Here is a 19,346-nt window from a genome sequence, read left to right as displayed (position 1 = left end):
AATGTAACGACTCTCTTCCTGGAAACGCCCCTAACTGCTTTCTGCCTTTCCTATTCGCTAAACCTTCATGTCAATCACAACACAGTCAGGGCTGAGTGGGTTCTGATTGGATGTTGGTTTTCTTGCGAATGTTGAGCTAAGTGGTCATTGGTCCTTTTGCGTACCATTTTTCGTGATGTCTTTGTTCAGTCTGTACAGGGTGTTGTTGATAATAAGGTGGATTGTAATCACTGCCAATTTTTGCACACTCCAATTGTGTTTACGATGGTGGTGGACGTTATTTTGTATACTGCGGGTATTTTGTGTACCAACAGTTCTAATCAGTCCTCTACTCAAAAGTAGCATAGTACACAACAATGGAAAACTACTGCATTTATATGAGCAGCTATGTATTCAAAAATATATCTGCATACATAGTAGTGAAATGCACAGCAATGTCTGCAACATATCAACTTAAAAATATATCATAAATCTGAAGATGCACAGGCATGGCATCAAGAAAGTTGTAGTTGTGCTTCTACATAATTCTCCCTCCAAAAGTTCTAATGCATGAAGCAAACAGGAGACACCACATCAATCTTAAACATGTTGTCGAATAAAAGGACTACTGCTAGTCTTTGGATCTCAAAGTCAACACTTGACTGACTTTACATAAATACACTTATTCCAAGTTGCTTATTTGGACAAAAGCAGCTGCCAAACAAATGCAGAGTACAGTATTGTCCTCAGAATTAGATAGGTGCAAGATCTAAATACTGAAACTGTAGCTGAAGATGTATCTTTCACACTTACAGAATGTTTGTAGTCAAAAGATATAGTTTGGTTTGATTGCTCCTTGCATCACTTTGTTAATCCTATAAAGTATGCAGTCACCAAAACCTCAGCATTTTATTTTTTATTGTAACATATTGAATATATACCAAAAGCTGAATAACATGTACAGTCACCGAACATTTTATTTATCTGATAGAATGAAGATCAGTCCATCTAAATTTCACTCCCTGTGTTGCTTTTTGTGTTAGGATCATCCCCTATGGTTCCACAACTTCAACATCATCCTCCGAATTATATTCCACCCCACTGGTGGCGATTTCAGGCTGTTCAAGGTTCTCTAAGGGTGCGACAAAGCCAGAGATGCTGGCCTGAGCGACTGCGTCCCCCGGCAGGTAAGCGTAGTGGTGATTCATCACTTCTTCCACAGAAATGCTGGGATTTTGGTATCTGTCGAGAAGAGAATCCTGATATAAACACACAAGCATGTAAACTAAAAAGCGCTCTAGTTAATTTCACAAAGCAAACGTTAAATAACTGTGAATTTTGAGAATCCTTGCACCCTGTTATAGAACCATGTAGCAGCAAACTATCTTGCAAATTAAAAAAAAACAAAAAAAACAAAACTCATAAAATCAAGAATATTTGTGTCCTAAAATCAGATCATTCACTACTGCTGTTCAAAAGAAATCTAAAGAAAACTGTGTTTACGAGTTAATGGTAAAAATGCCAATTCAAAAGTGAATGTTAGGTGTAATTTATAATTCGCAAGAATCAGTTTATTACAGTTGAATGGTGAAATACCATCACAGAAAGCATACTAGACTAGCTGAAACATTTCAATAAAGATGCCAAACCTTGACTGGTGCATCTGGACCCTGGAGTAGAAGCCCACTGGATAATACGCGTCAAAAGATGAGAGTAGATAGCAGCCCACCGTGTTGGGTACCATGATGGGACACTGGTACGCCCACAGGTCCGGTATATTGGACTGAGCTAAATACATGTCTTGTGTGACAAAAGAGGGAATGTTGAAGTCCTGGTACTGTAATGCTTTCTGTTCACCTGCCTCTCCTGCATTCTGCTCTGAAGCGAAATGCTCTGTGCATTTCTTCTTCCTGGGACGGTACATGTAATCTGGAAAGGTAAAAACAAAGAAACAAACAAAAAAACAACCACAGTAAGTAAAAATCATAGGTTTACTGTCTGCACCTGAACATATTTGGACTGACAGTACATCTGCACACAAGGTATAGCAGTAATTGTGCAGGAAATGTTCATCATCTTCTAGCCATAGCTGCTGCCATCTAGCTGTGTTGTTGCTCGTACTAGGGAACCGCTTCCTGTGCATGTCTTTGAGTTTGTCAGCCACTTCATAGTAGGGCCTCTTCTGTTCCTCACTGAGCTTGGACCACTCATTGCCCAGCTGAACACTGCAGTCTGTCATACTGGTATTAGGGCAGGCTTTTTGCAGGGCACGTCGGTGGATGTGAGCCCAAACCATGAAGGCATTCATCGGCCGTTTAATGTGTCCTTTCATGTCTAGGACAGGCAGCATTTGCTTCAGATCTGTGGAAGAAATTTAGAGTCTGATTGTTTTTTTTTGCAGTTTTTTTTTGCAGTTTTAGGGAAACATCTGCACTGTGCATTACTGATTATTTCCATAAAGATGTTCAGTATGTGCTAGACACTTGTCACTGATCTATAGAACCCAATGTTCACCAGTTCACGGAGTATAATGGGTGATGAAATAAAATTTAAAAAAAATACAGATGCTAATTCAAACTAAGCTTACTAAGTAAAAAGGCACGATGAAAAAAATGATACAACAAAGATGTAGCTTTCTAAGTAAAAACATTTGAGCTAGTAAACCCAAATTCTGAATATCTTTAATGTTGACTTTGGATTAAAATCTTTACCATGTGATATGTAACAACTCAAGACATCTGAGATATGATCCTGACTACACATTGACTTTTTTGTAATACGTCAGAAGCCAGAAAGGTTGGAGACCACAGGTTTAATCTCAATGTGTTTTATTTTAAAATCTTATACTACTAATTGTGTAAAATCTTCATCTTAAAGGTAACAAAAGCTGGCAAAGCAAAATATTTCTCTCTGGAATGTAGAGGAATAAAATCGAAAATATTCATGTAAAGTCAAAATTTGTAATTAAGCCCAGTACTTGAGTAAATGTACTTACACCCCTGATCAATATGAACTTTAATCAGCCTCCATGCTATCTGTCTTATTGTCTTTCAAACCTCCAAATTTTCACATAGTATTAGAATTTTGATTCTGTTACTTAGAATTCTGATATTTTTTTGACCCTAACAATAACCATAACTGTGACACAATAAGATTCTATTCATTAAAAAACAAACAAACAAACAAACAAACAAAAAACACTTAATTCTTATAAAGTACATTATTATTTTTTAACTTTCCATAATAAATAAATACATAAATAAATCTTTACACATTTGATCTTCATAGAAATCCCTTTACCTTCTTCTGTAGGCGGGATGGTAAAACTGATGACTGGACCTTCTCCTCCTGGCCTGGGTGAGGTTTGGGTGAGGTGGGCTGGATCTGGGTTCAGAGATTGTCCAGCTGCAGGGTTTTTGGGTAATTCAGCGTCTGGGTGAGCAGAAACGGGATAATTTATTTACCAGAGGACGGGAAGTTGCTGCTTCTGCTGCTGCTGCTGCTGGACACGGAGGCTCTCTGACCGTTTCTGACCTCACATGACCCCGCCGTCACTGTGGCGACCCACCTCCGCTGCTACCAGCTGAAAAGCAGGTGGTTTGTTAAAACCAAAAAATGTCGATGGCATTTCATAATAAAACTTACTTGCTTTAACCAAGGCTGCGTCTTTATTTCTGCGAGTCTTGGTCCTACTTTCTGTCTCGTCCAGCGGCCGAGGTCCGTCCCCGGTTTGGGCGAGCAGAGCGGCGGGACTCTCCGGCTCCTTCTGTCCCGGGCCTCTGCTCGTAGTAGCGGATGTACCTGCTCGAACCGTCGCTGGTTTTCTTTTCTTGTGTCGCCTTCCCATTGTGGTGACTATCGATGTAGTATTTTTTATTTTTTAAAGCGTCCGTATTGTTTGAATGTTGTTTTAACTGAATTGTGATAAATTCCAAAGAGTTGGTTGCCCTGACAACAAGAACGTTTTGTACCACGTGGTCTAAAGGCTCCAGTCAATAAAGTTTTATGACACAAAATAATGTTTTTTAGACTTTTTCTGCCACTGATTGAACAGGTAAAAGTGGGTCATGGAGTAAATTTAAAAAATATTAAGACCAGTGACATGGGGCAGGGGAAGTAAAAAAATAGAACGATAAAATAAATTAAATGGTTATATTTATCCAGTGATATGTACTATGAAGTATTTATTTTTTCATTGAGCATCACCAATTTTGATGATTTTTGAAATTCAAAATCGCTAAATTTTCGCAGTGTCCCATTCAAATGCTTGGAAGAGACGCCGGTGAGGCAGCGGCGAGCTGAGCCTCACTTGGATTGCGCAATCCCTCACTGCGCAGGCTGCCTGCAGTGACAGCGTGCTGCTGTCTGTATGTCGCCAATAACACGGTTCAAACACATTTAGAACTTCAGAACTGATTTTCCATAGTTTAGCTGATGTATATAATAATGTACAGTGTTTCTTGTTCCCAACTGTATGTGTGTAACGTGTTTCGTGTGCTGAGGTGAGGCAGGCAGTTTTCTGGCCTCATGGCAGGGGGCGCTCTGATCCCAGACAGGCTTCTTGTGACTCCGCGGCTGCAGAGTAGTGTCAGCAAGCTAGGTGCAATCTACAATACGCAAGTCAAGTGCAGCGAAGGAAGATAAGGAGACTTTTTTTGTCCAGAAGGAGCGGAGCATGGACTTCATTTATAAGTAAAGGTAAGACCGCAATCACCTTTTTTTATTTTTAAATGAAATGTGCGTTTTGTGGGCTATAGCTTGTATGTATAAAGGATGCAGATATGAAACATAACCCGTAAACTGCTGCCAATCAAATGGCAAATATGCTCCTGTGTAGAGTGCATATATTTGTAAATGTGATTCTGTTGAAGTCAGTGCCTCACCAGCCATGAACCTCACCGCACGTCACTGATTAAGACTCCCTACCAACCAATGTACAGCCAATATCCAATAATAACTTAGTGAAAACTGTATTTATTTATTTAAACTATTGCAAATTTATTAAAAACAAAAAAGGAAATCTCTTATTTCAAGAACAAGTCAGAATTTAGTCTGATGCCTACTTTTAAATCTACAGCTCAAAGGCTCGCCCTGTTTCTTGAATTCTTTAAAATAAAATCAAACCTACAGTTTTACATCAAATGGTCAATCTTTTTTTTTTTTTTTTTTAGAGAAAAACCTGATCATTTAGAATAGTTTGTCATTTTATTAAAACAGTCATTAGGCAGCCCAGCTGTCCAGGATCAAATGTAAATGCAAATATGAAAAAAACTATGACGATACATTAGCTGATAAAGAGAGAAAAAAAGAGGAAACTGAATGTTCAATGTTATAATTTAATTTAATGTTGAATGAAGTACAGAAAATATAGAGTACAATCAAATCAAATGATCTGTACTGGAAAAAAAAAAACAAAACCAAAAAAAAAAAAAACATGATTCCAGTCAACTAAGTTATGTTAGCAGTAGCTCTCTCATATGAACATAACCTTACAAGTAAACTAATAAAATATTAAACTAATAGCTATGGAATTATCCTTCTGAGAGTAACAAAATAAAGATTTGGTCATTTGGAGTGCAGTTCCTCAGAAAATGACAAGAGGCTCTGCTTAGCTGTGTTTGCACATCAAACAGAGAAAACTATACCCATACACAAAGTCACTCACACTCAGTCACTCATTTCTCACACAAATTTTCACTCAAGAACCCAAAACCCTTTAGATTGGTCTCAGCTAGCCATAGAAATCATTTACGAAAACTCAGCTAATGAAATTCCTCCAGTGTGTTTAATCCATGTCAAATGTAGGGGAGGTTGTTTTCTAAAACATGGTTTGTGAGGTGCAGGTGTGTAACCCTTAGATACAGAGACCACCAAGTGAGCTGCAAGGTGAAAAATGTTTGCTGGCAAAAATACTTTGTTAAAGGTATGTTGCTGGGTTGTCCCAAAAATTCTGTAACTGCTGTGAACATAAAGGAAATTTAGAGGATTGTGTTATTTTGTTTTGTGGACGTTGACCCTTTTTTCCTACATCCAGTAGGAAAATACCTACAGTATTCTGTACTTTGATCCATAAGCACTGTCCATATGCAAAAACAGAAGAAACATAGTAGATCCATGTGGGTCAGAATGCAGCGCTTATCTAAAGTGAAATGTCCTATGACAGCTTGTCTGAAGTGACACAATGACATTATTAGAAAATAATCAGTGGATAGTACTCTGAATAAAATACTGACTGACCCTTTAATCAGGCATTATTCCTGCAAATGCATCCAAAATGTCGAGGGCAAACATCACTTTTTAACAGTAACAGTTTCTTTTGTTATAGAAAGACCCCAACAGTATTTTAGGTGCACTTATTAATGTTGTATTTTAACATTAACAAAAGGTTTAGTTGAACAACTGAGCATCCATCCGTTGTGAACTGCTATAAATGAAAAGAGAAGAGGGGAAACTAAGATGCAAAATAAGTAGTATGCAATTCATCCACCCTAATATGGCTCAAGAGTAAGTGTGACCATCAAGTGTTTTCTCAACACTTAGACTTGTTCTGCCCTCTGCTGGAGGACCAGTATGGATTCTCTATACTCCATGTGCACAAGGAGAAAGGAATATTAACCCACCCGACAATAACGGAATGGCTTAAATTTTGTGACTGGATTTGGTTGTAATCACATAAAACATAATATCTCAGGCTACAATGCAAAATTAAGGCAGCAATGCCATTTTTCTTTAAGTCCACTGTACTGATTGAATTCTCTGTGCAGTGCAGAGAAAAACCTTTCGCAGTGATTTTTTGTAATGAAAGGGGATATACTTTAGTTCAGATATAAAACAGGTAAAGATGAGGATTTTATTTCCGCACAGCGAAGTAATGACTAAAGGCTGTGTGTTGACACCTTTCAGTGTCCTCAGTGTGACATCATTTCACACATCAAATAACCACTGGGTGAGGGGCACCAGGGGGTGCTTTCCCCTACCTCCAGGATCACGTCAGTAGACTGAGACGGTGAACCATCGCTGGTGCCGGCTCACCAAAGAGAGCAGAAGCAGAGAGCGAAACATGCAAGGTTGTCTTCAAGTACAGCAGTCCTTCTGTGGTTCACACTCTCATGTCAGACGTGCACACACACACACAAACAAACACGCACACACATTTGCAAACCTTCATTTTCCAAAATTGCCAAAGTTAGCGAAGGCATCTTGTTTGGGTGGGACCACGGCTGGAGTGATGGAGTGTGTCAGGCCCATCCCTACTCCTGGCACCGACATGCCAGCCATACTGCCCATCATCATTGGAGTGGCCATGCCCATATTCATGCTCATGTTCATTCCCATCATGCCTTGGTTCACAGGAATTCCCCCCTGTAAACCTGTAGACATTGAAGGTGGCATACTCGCAGCCATGGAAGCAGGCATTCCGGTTGCCATCGATGCAGGCATGCTCATCGTCATGGCATTGCCTGCCATCATAGGATTGGCTGGTGGTCTTATGGGTGTTGCATGGGGCGGAGAGCTGAGGTTCAGTCCTCCAAAATTCTGGGCCAACAGATTGACGGGAGGCACTCCTGCACAGACACATATGGGCAGAGACTGAATCAACTTTCTCCACAGAGTCAGAAAGAACTTCATTCAGCAACAAGAAGAACAAGAAGAACAAGAAGTTGCGCAACAGACGCTATGGCTCCCCTAGAGCCATAGCCAACATCATAGTGTGGGATTTAATGAAGCAACAGAAGCAGCTGAATCCACAGAAGTTATATGTCAAGTTTTCCAAATTATTCATAACAACCTACATGCCAACTAAGTTTGAGCAAGTGTATCTGAAAGAACTGGTGCAAAGAGCAAAGGGTGATCACACCAAATGCTGATTCAATATTTGTACAAAGTTAACACTGAGTAATAACTACTTACAGCCTTTATTTATTTTTTTTGGACAGTACTGTATATTCAAAAGGCTTTTTGACGTTGCCATAACCTACAGAATATGTAAAAGTGTTAATTAAAATCCTTATTTCTTCCCCACTGTAGCAAAACCCATAATTATCACATCCACATGCTCTATGATCCACACAGAAAAGGAGTATACCTTGCTGTTGGATGATGTTGTTGAGTGTGGGTGGTGTCTTAGTGGGGTTGAGTCCTGCTGAAAGAAAATCCAGGCTGATGTTGACGGAGGGGTCAGACCAAGTCGACCCTAGTGATCCCTGACTTCCGACGCCAACCTTCTGCTGTTGTCCTATGGGCTGCTGGGATGGCATGCCTCCCAAACTCTGAAACAGATATTTTTCTGTGATGAATACATAAATATTATAGTGATGTCAAAGTTCAAACTGAATTTGGAAAATATGAGTAGGAGCATCATATGCAGAAAAACAACATACTGCCAAGAACCATGGTATATTCTAAAATTCTTATCCCAAAAGCAAAAACGGATGTCAAGAATGTTCTGGGTTATTCATTCTGGGGAATTCCTTATCAACAATTTTCTATTTTTTTTGTATAGTTTGAAACAAATAAGACCTTCCTGTCATGCGTACCACACCTACCTGTTGAGAGCGAGAAAGGGGCATGGTGGGTAGAGCAACAGATGCTCCTGGTGTCACTCCTCCCAGAGAGAAAGTCATGCTCTGAGAGGCACTGAGTGTTGTATGCGGATTGTTTAGTTGATGGTTAACTCCACCCATCAGGTCGAAGAGCTCAGCAGAAGGAGGGACAGTCGCAGGATTAGAGGTTGGGGCCGTGGGTGACTGGACACTGCCAAACAGGTCAGTGACGGGCTGGGAGGGACCAGAACTAGACGACACTGGAGGATTGGCCGAAAAGGCATTCCAGTCCCCGAATTCTCCATTTCCATTGGATGACGGAGCAGCTGGCCAAAAAACAGTAGTGGTGGGTTTAGTTGTGATTGCAGCTCCACTCCTTCAAGGCTTTTTTTTTTTTTTCAAATAAACTTAGATTTGTTTTCTAAAAGTCCACTATAAAAAAATCTACATATACTCTGAGAGTGTACATTAGCCATATGAAACAAACACTGAGGTTTACAACAGGAGGAGCTGAGAGAGGGAGGTTTACCAGTGGAGGTGGGGAGGCTGGCAGAGGCTGCAGGAGAGGAGAAGTCAGCAAAGCCACCAATGAGGTCTGAATTGCCACCTGGATGGATGGATGCAAATGGATTCGTACAAAAAGGACACAAAACTTTTTTGTCTAACAAAAATTGACAAAAAGCTGTTTGTAGTTACCCGTTGTAGTGCTCTGATTGGATGAAGGGTCAATCACGAGCAGGTCAGCTAGACCACTGCTGGAAGACTGCCTGATTGATGACTGAGGAGAGCAGAGAGATGCAGTGATTAAACATGTCCATACACTGAAATTGTGAGTGGCATTACCGAAAGAGTGTGTGTGAATACCTTCTCCTCTGGGCTCTTGTCTCCAGTGTAGTGGGCTGCAGCGCCCAGGTCCAGAGTCTTGCTGCTGGTTGCTCCGCTGCGTTTCCGTGTTGTGGTGGTCGTGGTTTCTGTTGCTTGTGTGATCTGGATGCTCTTGGTTGTGACAGTTTCCTCCTCATCTTTGAACTCCAGGGCTTCCTGCCTACCGTTTCTCGATGCTCGGTCCTCCTCATTGTCACTATGGCAACCAGATGAAGGATATATAAGCACTCAGGAGATTTTGCTGTTATTCTGTTGCTATGCTACTATTGTATGTATATGTGCATGATCTTTGTATATTATTGTTTGGTTATGTGATGTATAATCTGAGAACCAGCGGTTTAAACATTTTCGACCAATGCTGAAAGTTGTCTCATATACAGTGAGTGGGTGGTTCTTTGCATTGTGTGTTTTTTTTGGTTGATTCTGAGTAGCCAATAAGCTACTTCAGAACACACCCCAAGAACATTTTAAAACAAGCATTCACTCAGACCGTGGTAGACACAGAGACAAATGTTTACCTGATTCTGTCAGGTGAGTCATCACGTTCCTTCTTTCTGAACTTGTTGAGTGTGTCATCGATGGTGCTGCCTATCTTATCACTGATTTCTCCAAGCTTCTCACTAAAGGGGAAGGCTCCTCTGCTTTTATCCCAGTCCTCATCCCACTTGCTCCGATCCAACTCATTAGCTGGAAGGAAGAAGACAGAAAAGGAGATGAAAAAGAGATTTCAGTTCTGCATGAATCAACTAAAGGACACACAATATATAATCTTTCACAACAATCTTTCTATCTGTCATAAATATAGCAGGAGGGCAATAATAGGAATTATTGTTTTCCCTGATTAAGTCCCAGATCAAAGGATATATAATTAAAAAATATAAATGTCAAAAAAGATTTTATAAAAGCATAAAACTAATTAAAAAAAAAAAAAAAATACAAGCAAACAGGCAGAGAAGAATTGACTACAGTGTTGGTTTCCACTAAGAGTGTCAATCTTAACGGTTTCAGCCCTGGTTAATTGGTGACACTTGAAGTAAATGGTGGTTTAATACTACACAGAACACTGGTTTGTTCAGAAAAACTAACTAAGACTTTAGGCAAAAATTTACCCTTTTACATCATTCTGTGAGCAGCTGTGACTTGATTTTAGGTAGCATGTAACGAGTCTTTAAGAATGTGATAGTGGAAGTAGAAATATTGCCTAAACAGTCACATCATTTTTTTTGCCATTTTGATAAACAGATGTTAAAGCCATTCATCAATTCGAACCACTGAACATTTTCTGGTTAGAAACACAAAAATGATCTTATGATGCATCTGAAATCACTGAATTGTACGGAATACTCTCCCCATAGCACCTTTCCATCTTTCAGGCAATCACATTTATGTAATTTATGTTTATTTTAACGTGCTTGTTAATCAAGGCAATTAGGGCCAATATTTTTAAAGCCCATTCAAAAAGTCTCATGATGGCTTTACAAAATAACCTTGTACAAGTCTTCATAGGGAAAGTTCTATTATTATTTTAATCCACATTAAAAAAGAAAAATGCAGCGAATTACTTACAGTTCTTAAAGCTGCCCCCTCCTCCACCCATACTGTCAGAAGAGACACCAATGTATTTATCTTTGTTCTTCTTGGCTTTCTTCCTTTCCTCTCTTAATCTGTCATCGTCCTGGATGAACTCCACCATCTCTTTCACCTTCTGACGCACATTGATACCCTGATCCTTACCATTCTCATCTGGACACAGACACAAGTACAAAAAAAAAACAAAACACACACACTCAAAGATTGAAAACTAAAATAGGAGGACTACCAGCCACACTGCAATGACATTTTTATGTGGACACTAATTTTGGTGACACCCCGACCTTTTATTCAGTATTACCCATTCTGGTCAATGGCAAAATGTCAGAAACACTAAACGTTTGATATTCCATTCATGGTGTAGACAGAATGAATCCTTTCAAATCTGAACACACTGTGCTCTTTCTGGTCGTGTCTAATTTCAAATGCCACCACACAAAATATCTGAAATATACAGGGAAGTGGAGAAGAATGAAAAGAGCTTCACCAATGTGGAGGTGTGTATTTTTCATTCAGAGACTCACCAATGAAGTGGTAGTTTTCTAGAGATCGCAGGTCGTAGATGTGTTCTCTGGCACTGGTGACGACTCTTTCAGAGCCATTTCTGATCAGATAGGCCAACAGGAGCAAGGCCTGGGAGAGAGAGATGGAGATATGAGAGATAACAAGAGATGTTGATGTTGTGCAGCCAGCATCGCCCATTGCGAAATAATTTGTCCTAAATTAAACATTTTTTTCTTCTGACAGTTTTCCTGCCCTGAGTCATCCCTCCTCCTTAACTCAGTACAACTGCTCTCTAAAAAATTTAAACTAACTTTTCCTTGGCTCATGCATAATATCTTTGCAGTCAGTCTGACATAATTATTTGGGCATTACACAAGAATGCAGTTATGTTGCATTGCTCTGTCTTTGCAGTATACAGGATCACATACGTTATACATGGAATCAACAAGGACAATACAGTAGACTATAAAACAAACATACTACTCCTGAAATTCCCTGTACAAACAGTTGACAAAAAAACAGCAAACCAGTTTAACTGTAGTTTTAAAAAAAACAAACTGCTGACTAAAAAACAAATAAAAATTCAAAAAGCCATAAGTGCCTTGATCCAGTCACTTGCGAAAACACTGAAAGCCATGTGTACGTCTGCCCACAGGTGCAAAGAAACACTCACCAAACATTGACCCCAACACAACACAAATACAACACATACACCGATGAGAACCAACTAACCAACCTCTTAACCAGAGCACTAATGTACCTTGTAAACTCGTCTCCAGTTCTTCTTGTTGTCCTTCAGCATCCTGGTCCACAACATGTTCATCACCTCAGGGAACTGCTCGTACATAAAGGTAGATCTGCACATACAAGCACATACAATAAAAGCATTATAATGCTGAAAACGACTCACGCAGAAAAGCAACGCAGAATCAGTTCTAGAGAGGAGAGCCTGTGGATAATTATCCTTACTTGTTTACAAACCCTGTCTCCTAGCCATTATGTTCTAATACAACTAAACTGCACTCTCGCTAGTTTTTGAAGAATACCGTTTTTTTCCCAGATTACATTTGTTTGCACAAATCTGTGACAATTTATTTATTTTTTTGCTTTCCAGCAGTTGCTCCTTTTTAGCCAACAAATCATACATTAGATGGGGTGGGACTTGTCACTCTGGCAACTAAGCAAAAGGAGGAGAAGCTCCAAACATAACCAAGTTGTTCTGGTGTCTAAACTTAAACAAAAACGACTGAGAATGAAAGCAAGTGAATGAAAACAGAAGTCAAGCCAAAGAAACATGTTCGCACATGGGACACAAACCCAAGTTTTCTTGATGAAGGTCCTGTGTCTGACTTCTGCCACTACCTCATCTCCATCCTTCAACCTTACCTACTTTAGTTGTATAGCAACGATTCTATTGCAGATAGAATTGTGTTTACACATTACATTACATGCCACAACACAGTTTATCTATGACTTTATTAGTAATAATATGCATGCATTCAGTGCATATACAGTAACCGTATGTGTGTTTGAGACTTACTTTGCTATCTCTCCCATTAGCTGCCCAGAGGGTCCCCAGGGGTCGTCATTGGTGGCCTCTCTCACCTTGGACTCAATCTCTGAGTAGTTCATCACCACATTGGTGCTGTTGACACAGACATGTATTTTCACTCGTATCGTCATCAATATTCCTGCAGAGCTTAAATACATTGACTCTCCTTAACTGTTAATTGTGACCACTGTTATTGTTATTGTCGGTCTTTTAGTCAGTTGGCCTTTCTGCAAATGCTCTGTGCTGATTCACACTCCACTCATCACATTCCCAGAGCACAGTCGGACCGAAAGGCATACAGTTAAAAATGCACACAGACATATTTACACAGAACATCAGAAAAAGGCGGAGAGGTCAGCTATTAAATGACATTTTTGGGGGGTTGCTATCAGAGTGACATTCTCATATATAACTTTTACCCACACACTCGACACTTTACTGACTTACTGCTACACATGGCAACACCTCACAGATGTCTCTCACATCACACACACCGAAGCTGAGATTAACTGTGAAAAACAGGATCATCACAACAAATAACTCAATTCAATCACGTATAATAGACACAACAGAGTAAAGAAGAATGAGAGAAAAGAAATGTTTCTTTTATGACAAGGAGAATCTCAGTTCACTGAATAATGAATGCCCTTTGTAAAAGCCTGCGTGTCGACCACTGCCCTTCAGAGGACAGACATGCATGTTTGGACACACATACACAAGCCGTTTGGCGCACAATAGGAGACGAGACTGTGTGCATGAAAGTGAGGTGAACGGGGAGCGTTTATCCCTCTGTGTATGTGTGTGTGTGTGTGTGTGCGCGCATGAGGGGAAGAGGTAAACACAGCCAAACCTCCCCATAAGCAATGTCGGCTTGCTTCCTGCCCTCTTTGTGTTTGTGGGCTCACCTGCTGCTGTGTTTGTTTTCCTGTGGGTGTGTGTTGCATCTCTTGATGGGCATGGCTAGCTCTTCAGACAGCTGGCAAAACAACACAGCAAAGCACTGCAACTTGAGGCGCTCTTCCTCTCCTCTCTGCCATATTCCGTCTTATCTTCTGTGCCTTCTTCGATTTTTCAGTCTCACTCACTTCATTTTCTAACATGTTTTATCTCGCTTCTGCCGACCCTTAATCCTCTCAATACTCCTTTATTCTTTAGCAGTTGCTTTCTATTCATACTTTTCCTCTCTATCTCTCTCTCCTCTGAGCTTGGACGCCCTCCCAGCTAGAGGGAAATGAGAAGCATGTGGACTTTACAGCGGCTGTCTTTGACTGTGTTATTATCAGTGGATATGATGCAGACAGACAGCAAGAGCTGTATATCAGTACGACTCTTTATCTGCTGGAAAAGAAAGGCCACCACTGCCAGCTCTGTTGAGGGAGATCAATAATAGAGTGTTTTCATCATGCCCAGCCAGGCACAACCAACAGCTGATAGGAGCTGTTGCCTATTACTCCATCTACTATGCTGTCTATGATACCTTTTTTTTCTTCTTCTTCTAAATCTCTTTTCTTTGGTCGTTTTAGCTAGCTATTTGTTATGATACTTCGTCCTTTCCCTTATCACACTCATGATATAAGTGGTCCACTAAAAGGTTTAGTTAACTGTGAGCAGATAGCCAAAGTGGACAATATACTATCTTACTATAACCTTGTTTAGATAATGGTTTTGTTTGTAGGACTGAAGGTGAAAAACTATGATGTTGGAGGCAGAGAAAAGGACCTGACAAGCACTTTGTCTTTGAGAATCAATGTCAGTCACTTTGTCAGTTCATTATTTACACCTAGCTAAAACTAATGCACACCTATACAACATCCATCCATTATCTATACACCGCTTAATCGTCGCTAGGGTCGCTGGGGGGTTGAAGTCTATCCCAGCCGACTTAGGGCAAAGGCAAGGGACACCCTGGACAGGTCGCCAGTCTATCGCAGGGCTACACTTAGAGACAGACAACTAAGCACACTCACATTCACACTTACGGACAATTTAGAATCACCAATTAACCTCAACATGTTTTTGGACCGTGTGGGAAAGAAGTCGGAGAAAATCCACGCTGCACGGGGAGAACATGCAAACTCCATGCAGAAAGATCCCGGGTGTCCTCACCAGGAGGACAACGGTGCGAGGCAACGGTGCTAACAACCGTGCCACCTTGCAGCCCACCTATGCAACAGATCAACTATAAATCCTACTTTCATGAAGGCTAAAATAATCCATTTTGTCATTGTGGTACACTTGATTTGTATTGTAGGACAAGAGACTGCTGCCATTACCACAGAGTTGAATTAATACCTCTCTCATACATCCAACATAAACTGAGCATCATAAGCTGCATGAAGGTAGGATTTATGGCTGGCCTCTTGAATCCAACTGCCTTGGTTATAGTTAGGCATACTTAACAAACTGGAAGCTGCTTATATATAATCACCATTATCTATGTTTAGGAAAAAAACAGGCCAAAATGAGTGATTGCATCAAAAATAAAGACGCTCTTACTATGACAAAGAGCGCTGAACACTTAATGGATTTTGAATCAAAATTGCAATTTGAAACAATGCAATTTGAAAATTGCAAAAGGCAGCAATTCAGGATATATATTATGCAGCTCATTGAACCCAGGGTTTAAAGTGTCGTGTCAACGGTTTTCTGCGACAGTCACGCTCGTGGTAATGCTCTATTACGTTTTAAATCTCTGACGCAGTGAATATTGAAATGGATTTTCAAGGAAATCAAATCACAATTGGAAAATCTGTCAGAAAAATCGCAGTTTGCTGTTTTCCACAAATCGTTCCGCTCTAGTATGGCACAACCCTACTTGTTACCGTGCAGTGTTTTTATTTTCATTAAACATATTATTTACATGTTATTACACTTAAAATGCTTAAAATTTAAACTGCCTGTAATTAGCGACTAAAGTCAGCATTTAGGATGAATATATAAAAAGTTACTTTGTGACAGCAGAAGCACCACCATGGACATACTGATAGGACAGTTTTTTTTTTTTTTGCCACTCAATGATTTAACATCAGACAAAAATAACTACTTCAATGTCTATACTAAGCTGTTATACGCATGTCTCTTAACAAGTCTGAACTGAACTATCACTAAGATCTGTTGAGCAGTTCAATCTCATGCTTTTAAATAAGGCAGTTAGTCGTATTATTGTTCTGTGAAACATATGACAGTGTCCTTTGCAAAGCTACTTTACAAATGTATGCATGTGCAGACAGCAGCATTCTCTTCACTGCAAGTTGCATCTTCAACTGACTTAACCTACTTCTAGTTTGAAGAAGTAGGTTATCTTATCTTGACTAACTCAGCTGGGTGAAAACCAAGAATGAATCCTCTGCATTGCTGCATCTTGGAAATTTGAGGTTTTCTAGGTTTTACTCAGCAGAGACAAGGCATGTAGCTCAGTTTGGCTACAGGGACAGACAGGGCAAGAATGTGTTGTTACAGTTCAATGACCGTATACTGCGCATTGTACATGCAACAATAGACACCACAAAGACACACACCACAAAGAAGCACGCGTAGTCCAGTCCTCAGACAAACAACACGATGTAGTGGGCTGCAACACCAGCATGAGCTACTACAATGTGCTCTGTTGGGAGGCTAACAAGCTCTGTTGTTCGGGACCACGGGGGTACGGGCCTCGGTAGACCGGTTTAGCTACTGAGAGAGATGGTTGGTAGCTAATTGGCAAAACATTTACCTCTCTCCTACAATTATTTGACCACTTATCTCCCCACCAGGGACGCCTAGTCTTGTTATAGCATGGGTGCAATGTTAGATGAGTGCACAGTGGAGGTAGCGGGCATCACCGGGGTGGGACAGGGCGTGATTCTGCAGCAGCACCCACAGAAACAGTACACACACAACATACCCGACCTGGGCTTAGCAATGCTAGCGGAATTAGCTAACTGGATAGCATTGCTTCTGGATGAAAAACAAATACATTAATAGTTTGTGATGTTGTTTTTTCCTGGTCTAATTTATATGAAACGCCGTGAACGTGGACACAACAGCAGATGCCACTGCAAAACAGACATTTTTTTTATTTATGTCACAAGGTTAAAGGTTGGCAGCTAGCCAGCTAGTCGGAGCTAACAGCTGAGGGCTATCGCTGTGACGTCACGGCCCTGTCCCTCCGCTGTCAGCGGTAAAAGCTGCTGATGCTGCCCGCCCGGAGCCGCCGAGCAAGCCGGTTAGCTCACAAGCCACTTAGCGGTTTAGCTCCAGCTAGCGCTCGAAGCTCCACCTGCGCTCGGTACTCACGCTTTGTCCACCAGCTCTCTGACTTTCCACATATTCAGCATCTCCGCACGGTGCTGCGGGCTCGCCGCCTCGATACTGCGTCGCCCCCGTGTCTCTACGCCCCGCAAGCCAGAGGTGGTGTCCGGTTACCGACGACAATCCCCCCGCTCCGTGATGAGCTCCGTAGTACAGCAGCCGCTGCGGTTAACGGACCGGCCCCAGTTGCTACGGAAACGTCGTTCTCTGTCGACGTCACTGACGCGTGGTGATGTACGCTGGCTCGCGAATTGGATCATGTCAATTTTTTACGACAAAACTAAAGAGGCAGAGAAGACAAAACAACCTCACTCGATTCCTGTTGTTGTTTATGCAGTGCTTTGCTCAAGGACACTTCAGCGCAATGCAGCATTTGTGTTCTCCGAGAGCTATACTCTAGTAGTTCCATTTTTACGTTAAACTTATTACATATTCACACTTTCATTATTTTTTAAATGAAAAATGACTCACGTGGCCGTATATTTAAAAGTACTCTTCTTGTGGGAAAAAAAAACACAAATTATGATTTGGATTAATATTATTATTATTTAAAAAACAAACAAAAAACAGACACACACTGAACAAAATATAAACGCAGCATGCAAATATTCTTCCTTTTTGATTTTGATAAAAAGTAAAAAAAACAAAACAAAACAGTTCGATTGCTATGTTTACAAATGCATGAACTTTTGCCAACTGTGCACAAAAAGTTTTTGAGTTGTTTCCACAATTACGTCAGGTGAAGCTTTAAAAGGACAATGATCAGGCAGTGTGACCAGAACACAGACACTCACTCCTTTGGCCAGTCACTGTAAAAGGCCACCCTAAAATATAGCTTTATTCAAATGATGCAATGCAAAATTCTGAATTTATTTTAAATTCTAGGTATAAAAGTACATGTTTTATAGTACAATTTTGATACATTGACATTCAATCCTGCGTAAGTTTGGGAAGCTTACTCCTTCTTACTGTTAACATCACGTCCTTTTAGCAAATGGTTTATTGGTGCGTTTTTAGTTGGTCATTTTGCATGTTCTCTTCCCTTTGTATGACAGATTTAACCTGGATATTATCCTATTTTGAAACATGGATGAGGCTGTCATGGCTTCAGTGGGATATTTCACATATTGTTGAAAAAAACAAAAAAAACTGTATCGTGTCAGTTGTTCTATGTTTGCAAATTACAGGTTGTTCAACAAAAAGGCTTTTAGCAAAACTTGTGATGTAATACATATGTTTCCAGTTTTTCAGGGGTGGATTGCATGCAGTGCAAGTTTTTGCAACTCCTCAACCTGATGTCAATAGATTCTTCTAAACAAAATATTGTTTGGGGCGCCCCTATAGCTCACCTGGTTGAGCAGGCAACCCATGAACAGGAACTGTAGCTCCCCGATGCAGTGGTTGTGAGTTCGACTCCCACTCATGACAGTTTGCTGTAGGTCTTCTCCCCCCTTTCCTGTCTCACTGTCCTAACTAATAAATGCAAGAAAAAATAGTCTTTAAAAAAACAAAATGTTGCCCTCATCATAGAATGGATGCACACTGATGGTGAGATGGCATATGAGTTTTCTGTACAGACCAACCCTGATGAATTACACTGTTTTGTTGATTGTGTTGTTCAGATATCTGAAGAATTTAATCAGATTGCCAACAAAGATCTCCAGGGAACATCAAGTGCATCCCTTGATGAATATGAGCCTGGTCTACTGAGACTGCATTGGGCTGGGAAGGGAACCTTTGGTCTGAGGATGGAAAAACTCCTGAAGAAGTTTGATGAACAGGCAAAGGAATTGTTTGAAGCTAAAACCATCTAGAAGTTTAATAAAAATGGCCAATCTTCACTTTGACCAACAAACCTTGAGCACTTGCTGTGTTAAGCAGACATTTGTCCCTGACTAAAACAGCGAGATCCCCTTCATCTGCATTTTTAGAAGAGTGTGAATATACTTTTCTCTCTACAGAAGCACAGAAAACAGCAGTCATTTTCATACATTTTGGTT

General features: G+C 40.5%; 1 protein-coding gene across 1 annotated transcript; it reads right to left on the bottom strand.

The window, feature by feature from the left end:
- Positions 1-5,301: 5,301 nt before the first annotated feature.
- LOC103369962 (clathrin interactor 1-like) lies at positions 5,302-17,474 on the bottom strand. Its single transcript, XM_008298831.1, has 12 exons — positions 17,332-17,474; positions 13,042-13,146; positions 12,262-12,358; positions 11,522-11,630; positions 10,974-11,150; positions 9,926-10,094; positions 9,387-9,603; positions 9,219-9,300; positions 9,052-9,129; positions 8,526-8,848; positions 8,066-8,249; positions 5,302-7,544 (listed from the first exon to the last, which is right to left on the bottom strand). Exons 1-12 carry the CDS (start codon positions 17,370-17,372, stop codon positions 7,144-7,146), a joined length of 1,983 nt encoding a protein of 660 aa, XP_008297053.1. The 5' UTR covers positions 17,373-17,474; the 3' UTR covers positions 5,302-7,143.
- Between the last annotated feature and the right edge of the window lie 1,872 nt (positions 17,475-19,346).

The sequence above is a fragment of the Stegastes partitus genome, unplaced genomic scaffold, assembly GCF_000690725.1.
Source record: "Stegastes partitus isolate 25-593 unplaced genomic scaffold, Stegastes_partitus-1.0.2 Scaffold1354, whole genome shotgun sequence".
Classification (NCBI taxonomy): Eukaryota; Metazoa; Chordata; class Actinopteri; family Pomacentridae; genus Stegastes; species Stegastes partitus.
Note: the sequence above shows the minus strand (reverse complement) of the source record. Positions and strands in the feature narration are given on the sequence as shown.

Bases quoted from the DNA above. Each gene is read 5' to 3' on its own strand.
- LOC103369962 (XM_008298831.1), bottom strand. From the start codon at position 17,372: ATGCTGAATATGTGGAAAGTCAGAGAGCTGGTGGACAAAGC. The intron at 11,151-11,521 runs GTGAGTCTCTGA...GTCTGTGTCCAG, and splicing joins AGAAAACTACCACTTCATTG to ATGAGAATGGTAAGGATCAG. The intron at 8,849-9,051 runs GTAAACCTCCCT...TTTTTTGGCCAG, and splicing joins CAGCCTCCCCACCTCCACTG to CTGCTCCGTCATCCAATGGA.